Source organism: Brugia malayi (assembly GCF_000002995.4).
Source record: "Brugia malayi strain FR3 genome assembly, contig: Bm_v4_Chr4_scaffold_001, whole genome shotgun sequence".
NCBI lineage: Eukaryota > Metazoa > Nematoda > Chromadorea > Rhabditida > Onchocercidae > Brugia > Brugia malayi.
This window is the reverse complement of record NW_025062478.1, coordinates 10,821,271-10,839,167: the sequence shown is the minus strand read 5'-3', so window position 1 is coordinate 10,839,167 and position 17,897 is coordinate 10,821,271. Positions and strand designations below refer to the sequence as shown.

General features: G+C 29.9%; 3 protein-coding genes across 3 annotated transcripts; 2 read left to right on the top strand and 1 right to left on the bottom strand.

The window, feature by feature from the left end:
• Positions 1-340: 340 nt before the first annotated feature.
• Bm2369 (Ras-related protein Rap-2c, putative) lies at positions 341-2,581 on the top strand (the record flags this gene model as incomplete). The annotated part of the gene is made up of 4 exons (XM_043082394.1): positions 341-436; positions 815-988; positions 1,723-1,840; positions 2,394-2,581. 4 exons carry the CDS (start codon positions 341-343, stop codon positions 2,579-2,581), a joined length of 576 nt encoding a protein of 191 aa, XP_042938328.1.
• Positions 2,582-13,098: 10,517 nt separating this feature from the next.
• On the bottom strand, positions 13,099-13,362 carry Bm1522 (Uncharacterized protein; the record flags this gene model as incomplete). The annotated part of the gene is made up of 2 exons (XM_043082393.1): positions 13,099-13,173; positions 13,339-13,362. The coding sequence occupies 2 exons, from the start codon at positions 13,360-13,362 to the stop codon at positions 13,099-13,101; spliced, it is 99 nt and encodes a 32-aa protein (XP_042938327.1).
• Positions 13,363-15,075: 1,713 nt separating this feature from the next.
• Positions 15,076-16,687, top strand: Bma-rap-2 (Uncharacterized protein; the record flags this gene model as incomplete). The annotated part of the gene is made up of 5 exons (XM_001896259.1): positions 15,076-15,090; positions 15,254-15,373; positions 15,775-15,951; positions 16,247-16,309; positions 16,514-16,687. The coding sequence occupies 5 exons, from the start codon at positions 15,076-15,078 to the stop codon at positions 16,685-16,687; spliced, it is 549 nt and encodes a 182-aa protein (XP_001896294.1).
• Positions 16,688-17,897: the final 1,210 nt, after the last annotated feature.

Here is a 17,897-nt window from a genome sequence, read left to right as displayed (position 1 = left end):
ATTACAATTAAATAAGTTTAGAAATGGAAGTTGACAATATCTGCTAGCATTGGTTCAGCTAAGATTAGTAATACTTTTAGCACCAGATAGTGGTATAGTTATTTCAGAAATGAAATAGATTAATTAAATTGTTAATTAGTTAGCTTGATAAGAATATATTATCATTGATTATGATATCATTTTGCTTAATTGATGATATTTTAACAAACATTCGAGTATGACAATACTTAAACTAGAAATATTAGAGTTAAAATAAAGTAAAATCTTTCTTTTTTTTTTTTTTTTTTCATACTTTTTTCATTTTTTGCAAATTTTTAATTTTCAGAAAACTCAAAATTAAATGCTATTCATCAGTAATCCATTATTATTAGAACGTGAAGTGAAATTGGAATTTGATGATAGTCACAACGATTTCAGAAAGAAATGTGATAAAACGGTTTGATTTTAACACTTTAAAAAAAAAAAAAAAATAACTAAAAAAAATTTTCTCTTTTCTTTATTTTGATTAGAAATATAAATTGACAATAATTAAAATAATTATTTACTCATCCATTTATTTTTCTCTTTTTAATTAATTTATTATTTGATAATTAAATAAATGACTTTATTACAATTTTTGTCTATTACAATTAATTTTATAATAAATGCATAAAATTTTAATTTCAATTATTTTTTTTTTTTTGAATTTATTTAAAATTTTAGTATATTGCTTATTTAATTCATTCATTTTTTTCTACTTTTGTTTGTTTATTTTACTTTTCACTTCTATGCTACATTTAATTCTCATCCATTTATCATTTTATCAAATTTTCAGAGACTTGTAATCAGCGGTTTATTTTTATATGTTTTAACCTCATTGTTTATCATTATCTTAAATTATCCGTTATCATTAACAGCAATTGCATTCCCTATTATTGTACTTATTTATACGATCGCTGTTTTAAGTGATAATCGGCGACGAGATTTGTGGCCAATCATTTTTATCACGGTTTCATTTTAAACATTTATAATTATAACAATGCAAAACAACTGATAATGATAATAGCTATATCAAATTTTGAAGGAAGAAAAATCTTATTTTGAATTTCTAAATAATATTTTATATTTTGAATTTCTATTCAAATCAAAAAGTAATATTTTAATATTTTTGAATAATATTTTGTATTTCGTTTGTTTTCTTTTTTAGAAATTCTATTCAATCAAAATGACTTTTTAATATTTCAATTAATTTACATAAAATGCAAATATTATAAATCTGAAATTTTAAATTTTTTATTTTTTTAAAATTTCAAAAAAAAAAAAAAAAAAAGTTTGTTCGAATAAATAAGAAATAATTTAACAATGAATAAAGGAAAATAATATTCAGTAAGCAAAATTAATTAAATTTACATATGAAATAGTAAGTGTAATAAAAGAAATGGAATAAAAGAATTTGATGAAAACAAAAAAATAACCTTTGACACTTTGATATATTAAAATCAGAAAATTAAAAAATTTCTAACAAACAAAATGAATTTTATCAAAATAACTTCATTGTGGAATAAATTCGTAAGATTTTTTCTGCATAATTAAAATTTGCTATGAAAAAAAAAAAAAAAGAAAACAATTGTAAAGAGAAATTACATTACAATAAGTGAAAAAGTTTTTTGATGAAATCAATTACAAAAATATTTTCATTAAATGAAACGATAAATTTAATATTATCCGATTTATTTTCTTCAGTTTTCCGGTTTCGTTCTGAAATTAATCACAATTACAATGTTTTTCATTATTTATCCGTTGCGAAATGATGAAAACACTCCGAAAATTATGGATGCACGCAAGAAACCGGGACTATTCGGTTGAATTTTCTTGATATTTAATAATTTTGCCTCATTTTAAATTTAATATTTAATTTAATGAATTGATTCAAGTTTTATTTAAACTCTAGCTTGATTACGTTTTTGATGATCCGATTTATGTTTCCGATTTCTGTGGGATATAGTTAAGACTTCCAAACTGGAAATATTCTAATGAAAAGTAGTAATATTTATTCATAAACAAAAGAGAAAAATTTATTTTAGCATTAAAATAATATTAATAAAATTTAAAATAAACACAATGATAGGTGAAAATTTTACTTATAAAATTTCAAATAATTGAAATATTAAATTTTTCCTCTAAAATATGTTTTACCAATACAAAATTTGTTTCAATGTTTAAATGAAAGAAATATAAATCATTGAGAAATTATAATTTCCTTTTTTCTTTTATTCTTTTAATTTTAAACTTTTTTAAACAAAATTTTAAATTTTAAACAAAATACTTAAATTTTAAGCAAAATTTTAAAATTTAAAATTTTTATTTTTTAAATTTTAATTTTAAGCATTATTTAATGCTTTTTTTTTTTTCAGGTTGGATAAGAGAAGAAGAAAAAAGATTATTTTTTGGAATTTTTTTTTTGATTGAATTTGTCTTATTAATAATAGCATGTTGTTTACATTGGTATTTCATTTCATTCTCTCATCATTCATCGACAAACACAACAATAACAGCAATGGGAAGATCGAGACGTAACTTACGTAGAAGTCATCGTGTTTAATGTTTGTAAAATATTTTAATTTAGCAAAATTCTAATTTACTTAGAAATGTTTCTGTTTTTTTTTTTTGTCATCTCACAACAAAGCAATGCATAATTTGTTGAATTTTATTTAAACAAATTTACTTATAATTTTAGCTTAGCAAGAAAAATAATCAACAAACTGGTCTAAAGTATATATAATAGACGAACTCGTAACCAATAAAGCTTAATTTACTTTTGGCTAACTTATCGATATATGACAGTGTACCGTGTAATCTAAAACATCCGGTAGACATGTTCTACCATACTGCAAAACGGATGTAAAATGAAGTGAAATTCCGGGCAAATGTTAGTCTTCCAGGAAAATTATGATAAATCAAAAGCTATAAAAAATGAGTTTAAATAAATTTGAAATTCATTATACATTTGATTCATTCAATTTTTCGTTACATTTTAAATACTTTTTGATTATTTTGATAGTATAAATAATGCAATGTTTCTATTGTAAGCTACTATTTTTTCTGTTGTGAATTGTTGAGATGAATGTCATAAGTGTCACTAGCAATTGTCACCACTACTAATTTATTTTCATGTATTCATGTAAATGAGCAAAAGCAAATAGCTAATTGCACCAACTATTGAACTTCCTTTATTAATTTATCTTATTTATCTCGCAAATGTGTAATTAAATCATTTCAGAAAGGAGAAAAAAAAAAGTGTATAATTACATAATGAAAGGATTGAAATGAAAAGGGAAAAGCCACATAGTGACAGTTTCGGAAAATGCAAAAGATTGACGAGTTGGTGACAACTGATCTCGAACAAAAACAAGCATCAATAATCGATCTGATAAGAGATGTGAACAACAGATGTGTATCTGTCTGTCGATGTTTGTGTGTGTGTGTGTGTGTGTGTGTGTGTGTGTGTGTGTGTGTGTGTGTGTGTGTGTGTGTGTGTGTGTGTGTGTGTGTGTGTGTGTATGTGTGTGTGTGTGTGTGTGTGTGTGTGTGTGTGTGTGTGTGTGTGTGTGTGTGTGTGTGTGTGTGTGTATGTGTGTGTGTGTGTATGTGTGTGTGTATGTGTGTGTGTGTGTGTATGTGTGATTTCAGCTAATAGTGCTTAATCGTAAAAAAGTGAAATGAAATGTCTAATTTATCACTGAGCGGAAATGTACAGCAGTGAATTGTTACTGATCGTTGGTGATAAGTAATACTGATCTGTCACTTACATTCTGATAAGATATTCCCGAAAATTCTATCCCTCTTTCTCGAGAAATTTAAATAAATAACCAATTCAGATTTTCATCAAACAATTCTATCGTTTTTTCATTGGAAAATTTATAACTAAAATTTCTCATCTGATTAAATCTCCTATCATTCAACTCATATTACATGTATTAAAATTTAAATCTAAATTTGATTTTCGAACTCAAAATTAAAAATAAATTTTTCATCCAAAATTTTTGAACAAAAAAAAAAAAAAAAAAAAAAAACGAAAGCAAAAATTACATCAATGTAATTTTATGATTAATTTGAAAAATAGAAATGCATGAAAGTGTTACATTTTAATAAAATTAAAATTGTAAAAATTGTTTTATCATTTTGCATTCAGATTTAATTAATTGATGGAAATGCTAAACTATAAGTGGAAGAAAAAGAAAGATGAAGCAAAGATTACAGGAATGAATTGAACAGATTGTATCCAATCATATTGAACAAAAAGAAAAAAATGATAATGGATTAGATGGTAATATTATTTAACAGTCCAATGATATAATTCTTTTATTTTTTGTCCATCAATTAGAAAAAAAAAAAACCTGTTTAAATGACATAAATTTGAAATGAGAGAGACTTGAAAGCGATGCAATTATTTCTATCTCTTATAGTTATTGGAATATGCAACTAAATTATCCATTTAAAAGTTACGTCTAAAATTTTAAGTCAATTTTAGCGTCATTTTTAAGTTTTAATTGTTAATTGTAGAGGATCGAATGTAATTTGTTTCTTTTAAAGTTTTAATTGGAAAAAATATTATACACTAAATTTCCGAGCAGTAACGATGATAAGGTATTATCATTCGAAAGCCTTCGAATGATAACAAATTGAATCAGTGAATCGATTGAATGATTAATTCTCATAACGAAGAAGAAGTGTTTGTGTTTACCTCTTTTGTTTGTTTATCTCTATTTACTTTTATGCTTTCATATCTTATTGTTTACCTGAACCATCTGCTACAACTAAATTGTCTACAAAAAGCATCTTTGTTAATTTTGGAGAAAGGTTTCTATGTTAATTTTATTTCCAAAAATTTTCTTTAAGGTACCTATTTCTGATACAGGTATTGTTGACTTGCATGAAATACGATTTATCGGTTTTTGTTTCTTTTCCAACAAACATTTCCTTCAAATATTCTCATTGAATTTTGAAAAAATGATACCTCTATTTTTCACCTTTTTTCGCTTATAATAGAAATTTATGTCTAAAATTTCTTAGGAAAATATTAAAACTTGAAATTTATTTCAAGTACTCAAATTCATTGCATGAATAATTCTCGAGTTTCTCGAGTCTCGTAAAAGAATCTATATCTATATATATATATATATATGTATTTGTGTGTATGGATAGTTTAAAATATATGATCATTGTTGGATAGAGAGTAGAACAGATGATGAGATGAAAGTAACAGATGGATCCGATCGGATTGGATTGGATCGGATCGGATCATTCATTCATCCAATCTACTCAATGATTATTTATTTCAGTATCATCTTGTCCCATCCAGTTGAGCCTAGTCCTATTAGCCTAGTGATTAATTACTGTGAGACTGCATGGAGCGAATACTTTGCCAACAAAAGCCATTTCTAAGCTGTTAATTCCAAAAAAAAAAAAAAAAAAAAAAAAAGAAAAATGATTTGCTTTTTCCATTCTGTCGTTAATTCTATCTCTTCCATTCTCTCTCTTTCCCTCTCCTTCCCTCTCTCTCTCTCTCTCTCTCTCTCTCTCTCTTTCAACAGGCTTTGATAGCTAAAAGCAAATTTCAAAAAGCGTCATACATTTATTTTACTTTATTGAAATAGACGAGAAGAGCGCGATGAAATCGAAATTTCTTTAAAAGGAAATTTCAATTCCATCCTTCTTCATCTCCCTACCTTTACCCATATTTTCTTCCGATGAAAATTTGAATCTTTTTCACAAATTTCCATATAATGCTCAGTTTGCATTCATCAATGAGAGTAAACTGCTTCTTTGTTTAGTATTGTTATGAGTTTGATTGAATTCAAATTGTCATTGCTTTGTTCTGTCCTTTAGCGCCCATTTCTCAATCTGTCCACCTCTACTCTGTCACAAAAGAAGCCGCCATTTCATTCAATATGTGCAGCTTGTCTAAGCTATAAATGTTAATTTATTATATATCAAATATTTGTGAAATTTATCATCGCAAATCCAAACAAAATATCGCTTATCATTTTATCATTACTAATATCAATTAACCTTATTTTGCTAATCTGGCGGCTATGCTTTATTGTCTCTTTTTGTTTTCTTTGGTGATAATACTTTTGTTGAATACACTCATCTATCAGTGAATACACACAAAAAAAAAAGATAATTTCACTGTAAATAATTAAGCCATTTATGAATTTTACGCTACGTGAGAATCATTCGAAAACAATTTCAGTACACGTAGATTTGATGAAAGTAATTTGAAATTCTAACAAATAGCTTTTTCATTGTGTGATTTGTGTGGAAGAGGAAGAGGAAGAAGAAGAACAGTGTGGCGTTGTCGTCACAGTCACCATCAGAACAGTTGCCCATCATTCATTTACCCATTTATTATAATCTCATCATCGGGTAAGGCTGTCTGGTATTGGGAAGTCATTGCCCCTACGATACCATCAATAACTGTGCAAGCCTTAAAAATAGCCCAATATCCTTATCGATCTCATTTCGTATATCGCTTATTTGGCTATGCAAATAGAAATTTTAAAATGGAAATTTGAATTTTCATCACTGACATGATTAGTAGTCATTCTGCATAGTTACCACATATCTTGACAAGAATTCAATTTGTGCATTTTAAATTTTCAAATACTTAATCATGACAATTTCTCTTGTCCATTTTTCTCGAAATGAATGCAGCCCGACTTATTTTGATTTCAATTAAAGGCCTATGCTAACTCAGTTTGAAAAAAGATAGATGAAGTAACTTCCGAAAAGAATAAAATGAAATGTAAAGTGACAGAGAGAGAGAGAGAGAGAGGGAGAGGGAGAATGGCAAAATAGAGTATAGCAAACATTGCTAATCTTATTTTGTCATTTGTCGGAGCCTTTGAGTCAAAATTGTTGGCTTTGTCGCTCAGACACAAAAAAAATAAAGTAGAATTAAGGAATTGTCTTTAACGATTTTAGCCATTCTTTTTTATTCAATTCCTAAGAGTTATTGTCAATTTTTCAGCATACTCAGAGATACTTTATTGGGTATCGAAAGTTTTAGAAACTTTTAGATGATAATTAGCTGATAATTATGATAATTATCAGAAAGATCACTAACAAACAATCCTTTTTTGATCTTTCTCTCTCTTGAAGCTTCTATCATCACTCGTTGCTGACAGTGAGTGTTGATGATGATGTGGTGGCGGTGTTGGTAGTGCTGTGCTGTGGCGGTGTGCACTACTGGCGGTAAGTGCGCTGCTGGCGGTGATTGTGTGATGATAGCTGTAAAAGACAAAAACGGACTGAATGGATGGATGGATGGATAGATAAGTAGATGTGGAAGGGGCTATTTTTTTTTTTTATTTTACATTCCATAAATTCTTTGACATTTGAAAAGTTTAAATCATCAGTTAAATCCTTCTACTTCTCCCATGGCAGTCTCCCTCTCTCTCCCTCCCTCTCTCTCTCTCTCTCTCTCTGAAATCAAATGTTTCTTTGTTTCACTAAAATTTGCAGTATTTTATCATTTAGCAAATACATTTCAAATGTTTTCAAAAAAAAAAGTTCTACATTTACTAGGATATTTACTTCTCAGCCCATATTCCATCCTATCTTTGAATCTAAGTTCTTGCAGTATAGTATGTATTAGTATCAGCTGTTATCAGTTATCAGCCATCGTCTGATAATTAGTGAATAAATTCTAATATTGATATTGTTGCTAAGCATTTTCTCACAGTAAATGTTTCTGAACTTCTTTTTCACTTTTTCTTTTCCATACAAAAATTGGTTAAGAAACCAGTTTATGACGATTAACTCTTCTAAAAATCAATTTTGATAATTCAAGAAGGGTCGTTTTCCGGATGCTTTGAATTGTTAAATCTTTTCAATTTAACATTATTTCATGTTAATATGATGTGAAAAGTTTCTATTTTTGTCGGATTTTACGTTCGTTATCACTCGTAAATACTATTTTTGGAAAGAGGACAAAAAGTGGAAGACTTTATGTCATATGTCACCTACAATTGGTTAATCGTTCAGTACGGAATAAATAAATTTATGATTAAATAAACTTGATTTTTCACAAGAGTTACTTACTCATCCTATAGGAATTTTTTACCTTCGTGCAATTATTTTATTTTCATCTGTCAATTAATTTGATTAATCTATTCATTACTAAATTACAAGTTGTCACCTTGTCATTAGTGTCAATGTAAGACACTTCATTTCAAATAGTTTTCTATTTGAGATTACTTTTCTTCACATTTCTAAACTAAAAATTTAAAATCTCTGAGAGTTACACAAATTTTATGAGAGTAATTTAACATTGAAATCCATTTTGTATAGTTCTAAATACCTAAAAATTCCGTTATCTATTCAGTTACGCTGGTTCAGTTTTCAAACATCCGAAAAAAAAAAAAAAATGTTGGACGGAATTTTTTGTCCTTTCTGTCCTTTGTCCTTACTCTATGAACTTGTGACAGCTTTTTTTTTTTTCACCTTTTGACTCTGTTCCTATTGGAGATAATTAATTGCAAACTAATTAAAACTATTTGATTCTGTCGTGTGTTACTTGTTATAGATAAGTTAAGTAAATAAGCCTAGAACAGTTTGTCTTAAGACGGTTTACTGATCGAGAATGACCGATTAGTAACATAAAGACAAGGAATGCTAGGCTTAGTGTTGAAGAAGGGAGCAAAATTGCGCTTTTGCTCAATGAAGACTTTGGCGCTAAAGTTTCAGTGAAAGCTTTTGCAAGCATTAGTGATTATTACTGATAAGGACACTATTACTTTCTGAATAATTTTGTCACACTATTGGTGCAGCATCTTTAATGACACTGCTGTGACATTCATCGAAGCAGCATGCGTAACCCTTTCGTGTCTTAGATGTTAAAATTAAGAGGGAACGAGGACCACGACCAAATGATCATCAAGAAGTTTTGAATATCTTTTATCAGACCGCCCTAGCAATCATAACCGGAAGACAAATAGTCCGTGTACTCCTAATTTCCAAGAAGTTTTGAATATCTTTTATCAAACCGCCCTAGCAATCATAACCGGAAGACAAATAGTCCGTGTACTCCTAATTTCCAAGAAGTTTTGAATATCTTTTATCATTATGAAGTGATGGCGCCGAATCATTCATTGTTACATTCATCGATTTACTAAAGAACTTTTGCTTATTCGTTCCTTCGTTTCTTAAATTTCAAATTTCATTAATTTTATTGTGTGTCCAGATGTCACCTACATTTGTCCGTAGTGTCATCTTCAAGTATCACAGTGCTGTAAGTTGATGCCAATCAGAAAGGTACCAATGAATGAATCACTAGGAACTAGTTTTTCAATCATTTAACGTCCTTTCTCATTTTCTTTTTTCTTTTATTCCTTTTTTTTTTATTAAAAATTAAAAACTAAACATAAAACATTAAAAACTGAACGTATTTTTTTGTTTTACTTTTTATTAAATCAAAAAAAAAGAAATTCCATTTTCAAAAAATCAAAAATTTAAATCTCATTTTCACAATTATTTCCACTGAAAATATTGTATTTTAAAAATTATTAAATCAAATTTTCCTTTTTTTTTTTTGCAAAATTTAAAAGCCTTATGCTACTAACTTTTTTTTTCTTTGCACTTTATGATCAAATTTAATTAAATCATTCTAGCAAAAAGGCAATAACTGTGAAACATTGTAGTGTCCAGTAAAAAAAACTCATACTTACTTATCCTAACAGATTTAATTTAAATATATATAACAGTTTCCGAAATTTTCATCTGTTAAATTTGAAAATATTATTCTTCTAAAACTTGCAGTCACAGTGACTTTCTGTTTTCCTCTTCATTGTGTCCTTCAATTTTACCCATATTAAGTGATGGGCATTTTTGCGACCGGTTGACATCGTATGACACTTTCCCTTGACAGTTTGATTTTCTTAGATTGCACACAACTTTTATGCTTATCTTCTTTTAATCGTACATTGTTGTTCAAACTCATTAAACTTGTCACCCATATTTTCATCTCTCTTTCTTATCATTTGCGCTTCAAGTTTCACTATCTATTTTACTACTTTTAAAATAATGAAATAGCTTTGAAATAACTTCGCAATTTGTTTCATAGTTTACTGTTTTCTAAAAACTCATCGTTCCACTTCTCATTCTTTCATTTGATTCAAATCTGACAATGCTTTTTCATTATCACTATTCTTTTGAAATATTTAAATGTTCTATCACTACGTAGTTCAATTCCCTTTGCGCTTCGGCAATTCACTTTGCGCTTTGTAGCAAGCGCAATATACATCGATAAGTAAAGGGAGACATTTCGGCTCATTTCTTGTTCATTATCATTCTACTAACTGATAGTGTTGATCTAATCACAAGAAACATTCTAGTATTACTGAAAAGACTTCTTCTAGTGATAAAATATATTTTTAAGATTTACTTCGTTATAATTGCGCTCTTTTCAACTTACCAATGAATTAAAATCATTGTATTTTCAATGAGCATTATAAAAAATATCTCAAAAATTAGTGTGAGGGATGCGATATGATATGATATCAGCTTTAGATTACTTTTTAGATATATCTTTGAAGTCTGTGAATTCATTTTGGATGAATTTCATGAGAGTAATTTAACATTGAAATCTATTTCAATGTTTAAAAATTTCATTTTATTCAATTATTCAGCAACAGTGCTTTATAGTAGTACAGGAAATGATTTTCGAATTTGATATGTATATAAGTGTTATCAGTGATTAGATGATCCCTTCCTGATCACACCATATTAACAAGTGGTTTTCATGCTCAAAGAGCATCTTGTGACACATTTTTTGATGATTTCTTCACTGCATTATGCAATTTAATTCAGCTTTTTAATTCGCCGATATTCATCATCAATCAAAATTTTGCTATTGTAACCTCGCAGATCACTCTCAATGGGTTCAAATAATCAGAAAATTGGTTCTTCAGTTATTTTATGACTTGATAAATTTGGAATTCCAATTTTTTTTTTCCTTCTAAGGTATCCGTTACCCTTCAAACCCTCTATGAATGTGATTTATTGAGTACCATTTTCGGCGTTTTTTTTTTTTCTTTTCACATTTTTTATTGTTTGGTATCAACATTTATTAAGGTCAACCGGCTTTAAATGATATTTCAAGCATCGGTTGTTGGACATGCACATGCAAATGTACATGCAGATGTGCATGCAGATGTACATGCAGATGCACATCTGCGCATATACACACACTCCGATACATCATATATGTATATGTACACAGTGACAGTAACAGAAAACTTTTAAATGTTAAGTGATGGGGGTTTAGCCAGGGGAAGGGGTAAAGTTTATCAGGTAGGGTGATATAACCTTGAATGGGTCCACTGGTATGTACGTCTTCAATATCAAATAGACAAGAAGGAAGACCGACAGAACGAGACACGAAGAGATTGTTCGAAAATTTACAAATTTTAGAAAAAAACATTTCCCGTCCCGATTGCTGGAATCTCTCTTTAATTGCCGCTCTTGTCAAAACCTTCCTGTTTTGATTTCATTTTTCCTCCAAAAATATGAATAGGTATTTGCAATTACAGAAATGCAGACAGTGTTGCCTGTAAATGTTAATGCAAGTATTATATCAATCGCGTGCGTGACTACGTTACGTGAAATGTTATTATTGTTGGAAGAGAGACATCAGCATTTTTACAAATCACGTTGCACGATGAGAATGCGTGTTTACTCACTACATATGAGTTATTTATAAATTAGAATTTCAAACTGCAAAAAACAGTGGATGCTTAACTGATAAGGCAATTAGTTGAAAATTAGCTGGATTTCATGAAAAAAAAAAAAAAGATAATTTCATCAGAAAATACATTTTTCATGAAGTTTGTTACAAAGAAAATGGGAGTAAATTCATCTGCAACTTTCTTCTCGACAGATAAGTGGTAAGAAATCTCGAATTGTCGATATTTTAGTCCTGCATAGTAAATAATTGACTTTTACAACATTACATTATGCTCATCAAACTAATCAGTAAACAACTATCTTCGACTTTTTCTCTCTCGTTTTAATGAAGAAATACAGTAATCTACCGTATCTCTCCGGGATACTGTATACAAACCTACGATATATTAAATGCAAATTAGGTAAACTAAACTCTGGGAATTTTTACATAAAAATGTAAACAAAAGCAGTGGATTAAATAACAAGGCACACGGGAAAAACCTGACAGCTTTCACCATAAAGCTTACAAATTGGAAAGTAACTGTATTCGAGAGTATCTCAGGAAGAATGTCAGAAGATACAGGGTTTTAATTTTGGAAAAGTTACAATTTAACAAGCAGTCACAAAACTTATATGCAAGGGCACAAAGAGGTAAATCGATACTGAACTAAATAATCAGATGATAAGGGAAAGTCGCGGAAGAAAGAAAAGTGCATTTTTAGAATGCTTAAATGACAATTTTTTGGGAGCTAATTTTAAATTAAATTCCTTAAATTTTGTGTAACTTTTAAGTAATAAAAGAAATGTGTTAGAAAAAAGAACTAAAAAAAAGTCTGGATCAGCTATTGTAGGGAACAGAAAAGGGAGTCACATTATATATTTGACGTTCAATGAATCGTTTAGTTAGGTTTTTTTATTCCGCTCCCCAAACGGAAATTGAAACAAAGAAGAAATAAACGTTATATTCCCTCTTATGGGATTTCTTGCATGCCTAAACACAAACGTGACTCACCAAGACAACTCTTTCGATAGCATATCATTTCGGTGACTAATTTGATGTTTGTCTCTTTGTTTACAACTTGATATCACTACTATCACCACCATCATCGTCATCATCATTATCATCATCACTGAATGTTAAATTATTGTATAAATGTGGTAAGATTATTTGAAGTTGCTTACAACAAAAATCTTTGTAAAATAGTCTAACAAAGCATCCTGTTATCACCATGCACTTTGGAATGCGTGACAATTTGACGTTACACTGTGGAGTCATTATTTCATTCAGAGTTTTATTCATATATTATAAAGTGGTTAATGAACTAACAAAAGTTATAACAGTTATTTACATCTTCTCAATAGCAACAATACAGATTCGCAAATTTTATCTTTCTATCTCTGGCGTCCAAAATTCTGATTCTTTATGGTTTGCTTCTTTGTAGTACATTCATCGACTTCATAACTTTCCTAGAAATTTTAAAACAATTATCAAGCTGGTAATTTCTCTCTCTTTCTACTCTTCTTTTGTCATGCGGCTATTTCTTCTGCTTTTGTCTAAATAGCTATGTTTAAGTTACTTTATCTCTCTCCAAAGTTACAAATTTCTCATAGGCTTATTCATATTTCACTTACATTCCTCAAAGCCTCGCGATTCATCAAAACATATCGGAATGAAGTAGGAAAAGCACTAAAAGTGGCTAAATACGATGATAAAATATTGCATTCTGTGGTAGTTTTCAATGAAGTTAATTCAAGAAAGCGGGCAACTGAGCTATCAAATTGCCCGCTTTCTTTCACGGCAGCTATTTCCCGCGGGAGAGCTAATCGAACAATTTCATCTTCCGTTTTCCTCCCAGCATTTTAAAGCAGAAAATCTATGTTCCCTGCTTATTTTGCCACTCTCTAATTGCACCATCAACTTTCTCCAACAATTTTGGTTAAGCACAGACAATATGAAATATCAATCATTTGCTCAGCCGTACGATCTTTTCCTCTTCCTTTCTCTCCCTCAATTCCTGTCTATTCATCATCCCATTTATACAGCCAACAAAAGCTTTTTCTTCTACTCAATTCGTGCAGAAATATTTGAAAATAAATTGCTATTGTTTCAATATATTTGTCTCTCCTCCGTCTTGTCTTATCTTTCCGTCCTTTCCGGCCCGGTTGCTACCAGATTAGACAAATACCGGAATGCAGTCCCACTTATCCCTTTCACCATTTTAACCCGGCACCATCTCCTTTACATTACAAACTTCATCGCAACTTGTGCACTAACCTATAACATAGGCAAATTGCCCGTTTCACATTTCAAGAAAGTGCTTTTCCCGAGACACTTACGTTTCTGTTCCTTCTTCTCCAACGTTCTCTCTTCGTTTTCATCTGCCTTTCTTATACTCTCAATTACTGTAATCACTACGAGGCATACTCCCTGTAATTCTTCTCAACTTCCAGTCAATTATTATTCCGTTAAACCGTACAGTATCTTTAGCTGTCCATCTCTTCCCCTCCCTCCCTCTCCCTCTCTTTCTCTCTCCTTCAAAACCTACTTTCTTTGCATCACTTCCAATCTTTCATTTAGATAAGCTTTCTCAGTAAGCCAACCATTTTCTTGTTAGCCCATTGATCGTACTGCTTAAAAGTCTGCTTAAAACGTTACAATAATTGAAATTTACTCTGAAATTAATTTCAGACAATTTAAAATTTTTTCGGAGCCAAAGGTTTACACAGATATCTCTTATTTTCTCCAGAATTATCTATTTTCTGTGAATGATTCATGCATTTCCTCACATTTCTTTATGTTTTCACTACTGATGGAATTACATAACGGTTAGTGTTGGCCATATCTTTTCATTGGATCTCAATCTAAAAACCTCAAAAAAAAAAAATTCCTTCTGGCTGTATGATGTCTCTAATATCCATTACTACTGTATCAGAGATAACAAGTGATATTGGTATTATCAGTAATGAGCAACTGTTGTTCACAAATTAGTTTTGTCCTAGATTGCTATCAAATTTCGATATCACTTTATCATTTGAGATGAGTCATCAACTCGAATCATCTTCATCGTGTTATAACACGATGAAATTTCCAGTTTCTTTTTTTGCTTTCCCAATTTTCGCTTGCCTCTCCTGAATTAATTTGTGTATTACTTTATTAATTGCGTGGATCAAAATGACATTACCCATAGAATACAGTTTCTTGAAAATTATATTTATCTGTTTGTTTTAAACTGCCTTATTTACCAATTGCGCATTTTTAAAAAAAAATTTATTTTGTTATAACAATCCATCTGACAATTACAGAGATAGGTATTGTCGAGTTACATTGAATGAGATCTGTCCCATCCTGTTTCGTTATCCTACCGGAGTATGCGCGAGTTCAAGGTGAAGATTTTTAGACTATCTTTAATTTTATTAATAAAAATTTAAATTGGGACTGAAAGCATCGTAATAATTCACATCAATGATTTTAATAAAAAAGATACAATCATTATCTTTAACCAGTTGTCACTTAATATGTAATAATACACGATGATAACCTTATCAGGTAGTGGTACTCGGAAGCGGAGGTGTTGGTAAATCAGCTCTAACCGTTCAATTTGTTTCGAATACATTTATCGAAAAATATGACCCGACAATTGAGGACTTTTATCGGAAAGAAATTGAGGTTTTTTCAATGTTTTCTTTAATTTTAGAGAAAGTGAGAGTAGGAAAAAGTTAAGCCTCAACATTTTTTGTAGTTTCTGTATTTTATTGGCCGATTTATTCCAATCTCTCAAAAATGTCGTAGATTCAGACTTTTTGAAATCAAAGTATATAGAGTTTAGGATTACTCATTTATGGGTGGTCGTGCAAACTCACTTTTTTCAGAAATCAAATTAAATGTTTCAAAAATTCTTATGAACTAAAAGAGAAATTTCTCATTTTCAGAAAAGGAATACCAAATATTGAGATGTAATGTGAAATTAAAGCAGCTAATGTTTTCCAAAAGGCGCTGCTGGATTCGGTCACCAAATCATTGTTGAAAACGAATAATACTTAGTTCATTATGAAAAATGAAAGTTTCAGGTAGATGGTCAGCCATGTGTGCTGGAAATTTTGGATACCGCGGGTACAGAACAGTTTGCATCGATGCGTGATCTATATATTAAAAATGGACAAGGCTTTGTGGTGGTGTATTCAATAACAAGTCAACAAACATTTCATGACATCAAAACAATGCGTGAACAAATTGTTAGAGTCAAGGTGAATCTTTAAACTAGTTAGGACCAAAACATAAATTAACAATGGTCGATATTCAACAATTTTTTCTCACTAAAATTCCAACACTACCCGAATTCTTCCTACATTCATATATTGTTCACTGCTACTATGAAGTCAATAGAACATTAAAAAAAAAAAGAAAAAAAACTTTGTTTCGAAGCGATGAGATAAATAACTCATTATGGGATGAATAACTTATACATCATCAATAACTTAGTATAGAAAATGCAACTAAGCAATAAACAATGAATCATATTATTTGAAACATTAGTTTTAGGGTACCGATCAAGTGCCTATTTTATTGGTTGGTAACAAATGTGACCTAATTCATCAACGGCAGGTAAATATTTTCCATGAATTGACTTGGATGCCGCAAACTTTTTCATCAGTTCAGTATATATAATCTTCTCTAGATCTTTATTTACTCTCTGCATGTTCTTATGTTTTCTTACCAGAGTTAGTTTGGAATGATATAAAATTGTTTGTTACCTTATAAATGCCATTTTTTTTTTTTTTTTCTCACTTTACAATTCTTGCTTTTCAGGTACGTACAGAAGATGGTCTTGGTTTAGCAGAATATTGGTCATGTCCATTCACGGAATGCTCAGCAAAGAGTGCACATAATGTGAATACTGTATTTGCCGAAATTGTACGTGAGATGAATTATGTTCAGAATGCACGCATCAAGCAGAATCAGGGATGTTGTACAGTGCTGTAAATTATCCTCTTTCTCTCTTTGTTCCTTCCAGTCATTCGTTATTGCACTCCTTACTTTGAATTACTTATTTTGTTATCATTATTGCTTTTTTAATTAATTTGCAACTTTTTAATCAATAACTAGTTTGCCGATCATTCCATTATGATCTGGTGCTTTTAAAAAAAGTAGCCGTGAAAATTTAGGTGTCAGTCATGCTTATATGGTTATTTGCTTAATTCATCCTCGTCGTTTTGCTTAATTCATCGATCAAATGCGGGCAGAATCTTTTATGAATCATTCTGAAAGGAGGGAATTCACTATCATCCATCAAGTTACTTTTTTAAGCAATTTAATTAGTTGAATTGTTGCTGACATTTAGACTGGTAGACATTTTGCTGTGGCAAACACTTCAGGATCCAAGTCAGTAGTTCCACTATGAGTTTTGCACAGTGTATCTTCTTCATTCTCATCCGCTAAAAATCCTCATATATATATATTTTTTTATTTTACTGCACTTCTTGCTACTTATTTGAAACGGGTAAATTAATCTTAAGTTAGCAATATAAAGGAAGGATAATATAGCATCCTGGTGATAATACAAATTTCCATGTGTTTTGATGCAAAAATGATAGAGTCAAAAAAAGAGAAGGATAAAAACGTGTTTTTATCAATATTTTTAAGGCTTATATGATAGTGATTAAAAGGATGTTGGTTGGTGACTCACCTACTATTCTGTAGTAACCGTCTCTCTCCACTGCACGTTTGTTAGGATCTCTTCCATTCATCAGAATCAGATATCATCAAAACACACGGTGTACTACACGATCACATTGCTTTCGTTTTTGCTGATAATAGATTTTTCCTTTTTTGACTTTTCTTTTTATTCTTTGGATTTATTTTAATTAAGAAAAGGAAAAAAAAAACTGCGCTTTCCGGGTTTTTTAATTCAAGGCAATACGTACGTTTCTCTTTCAGTATATCCCATCTTTCATTCAAACAGCTCTCTCTCTTTCTTGTTTCAAAAAAAAAGAGCTGTAACTTTTCTTGCTTCGTGGTGATTGTTGAGCTTTTAAGATGAAAATGTTTGCTTTTCGGATTGTTATTTGATTGTAATTTAAATTAATGCATGTTGCAGAACTTCTTTCTCGGTGAGTTCTTTTTCATCTTATCCTAGGTAAACTTGAAAACTTGAGCTGTTTACCTGTGCTTTCAGTACTCAGAGTTTTTCGAA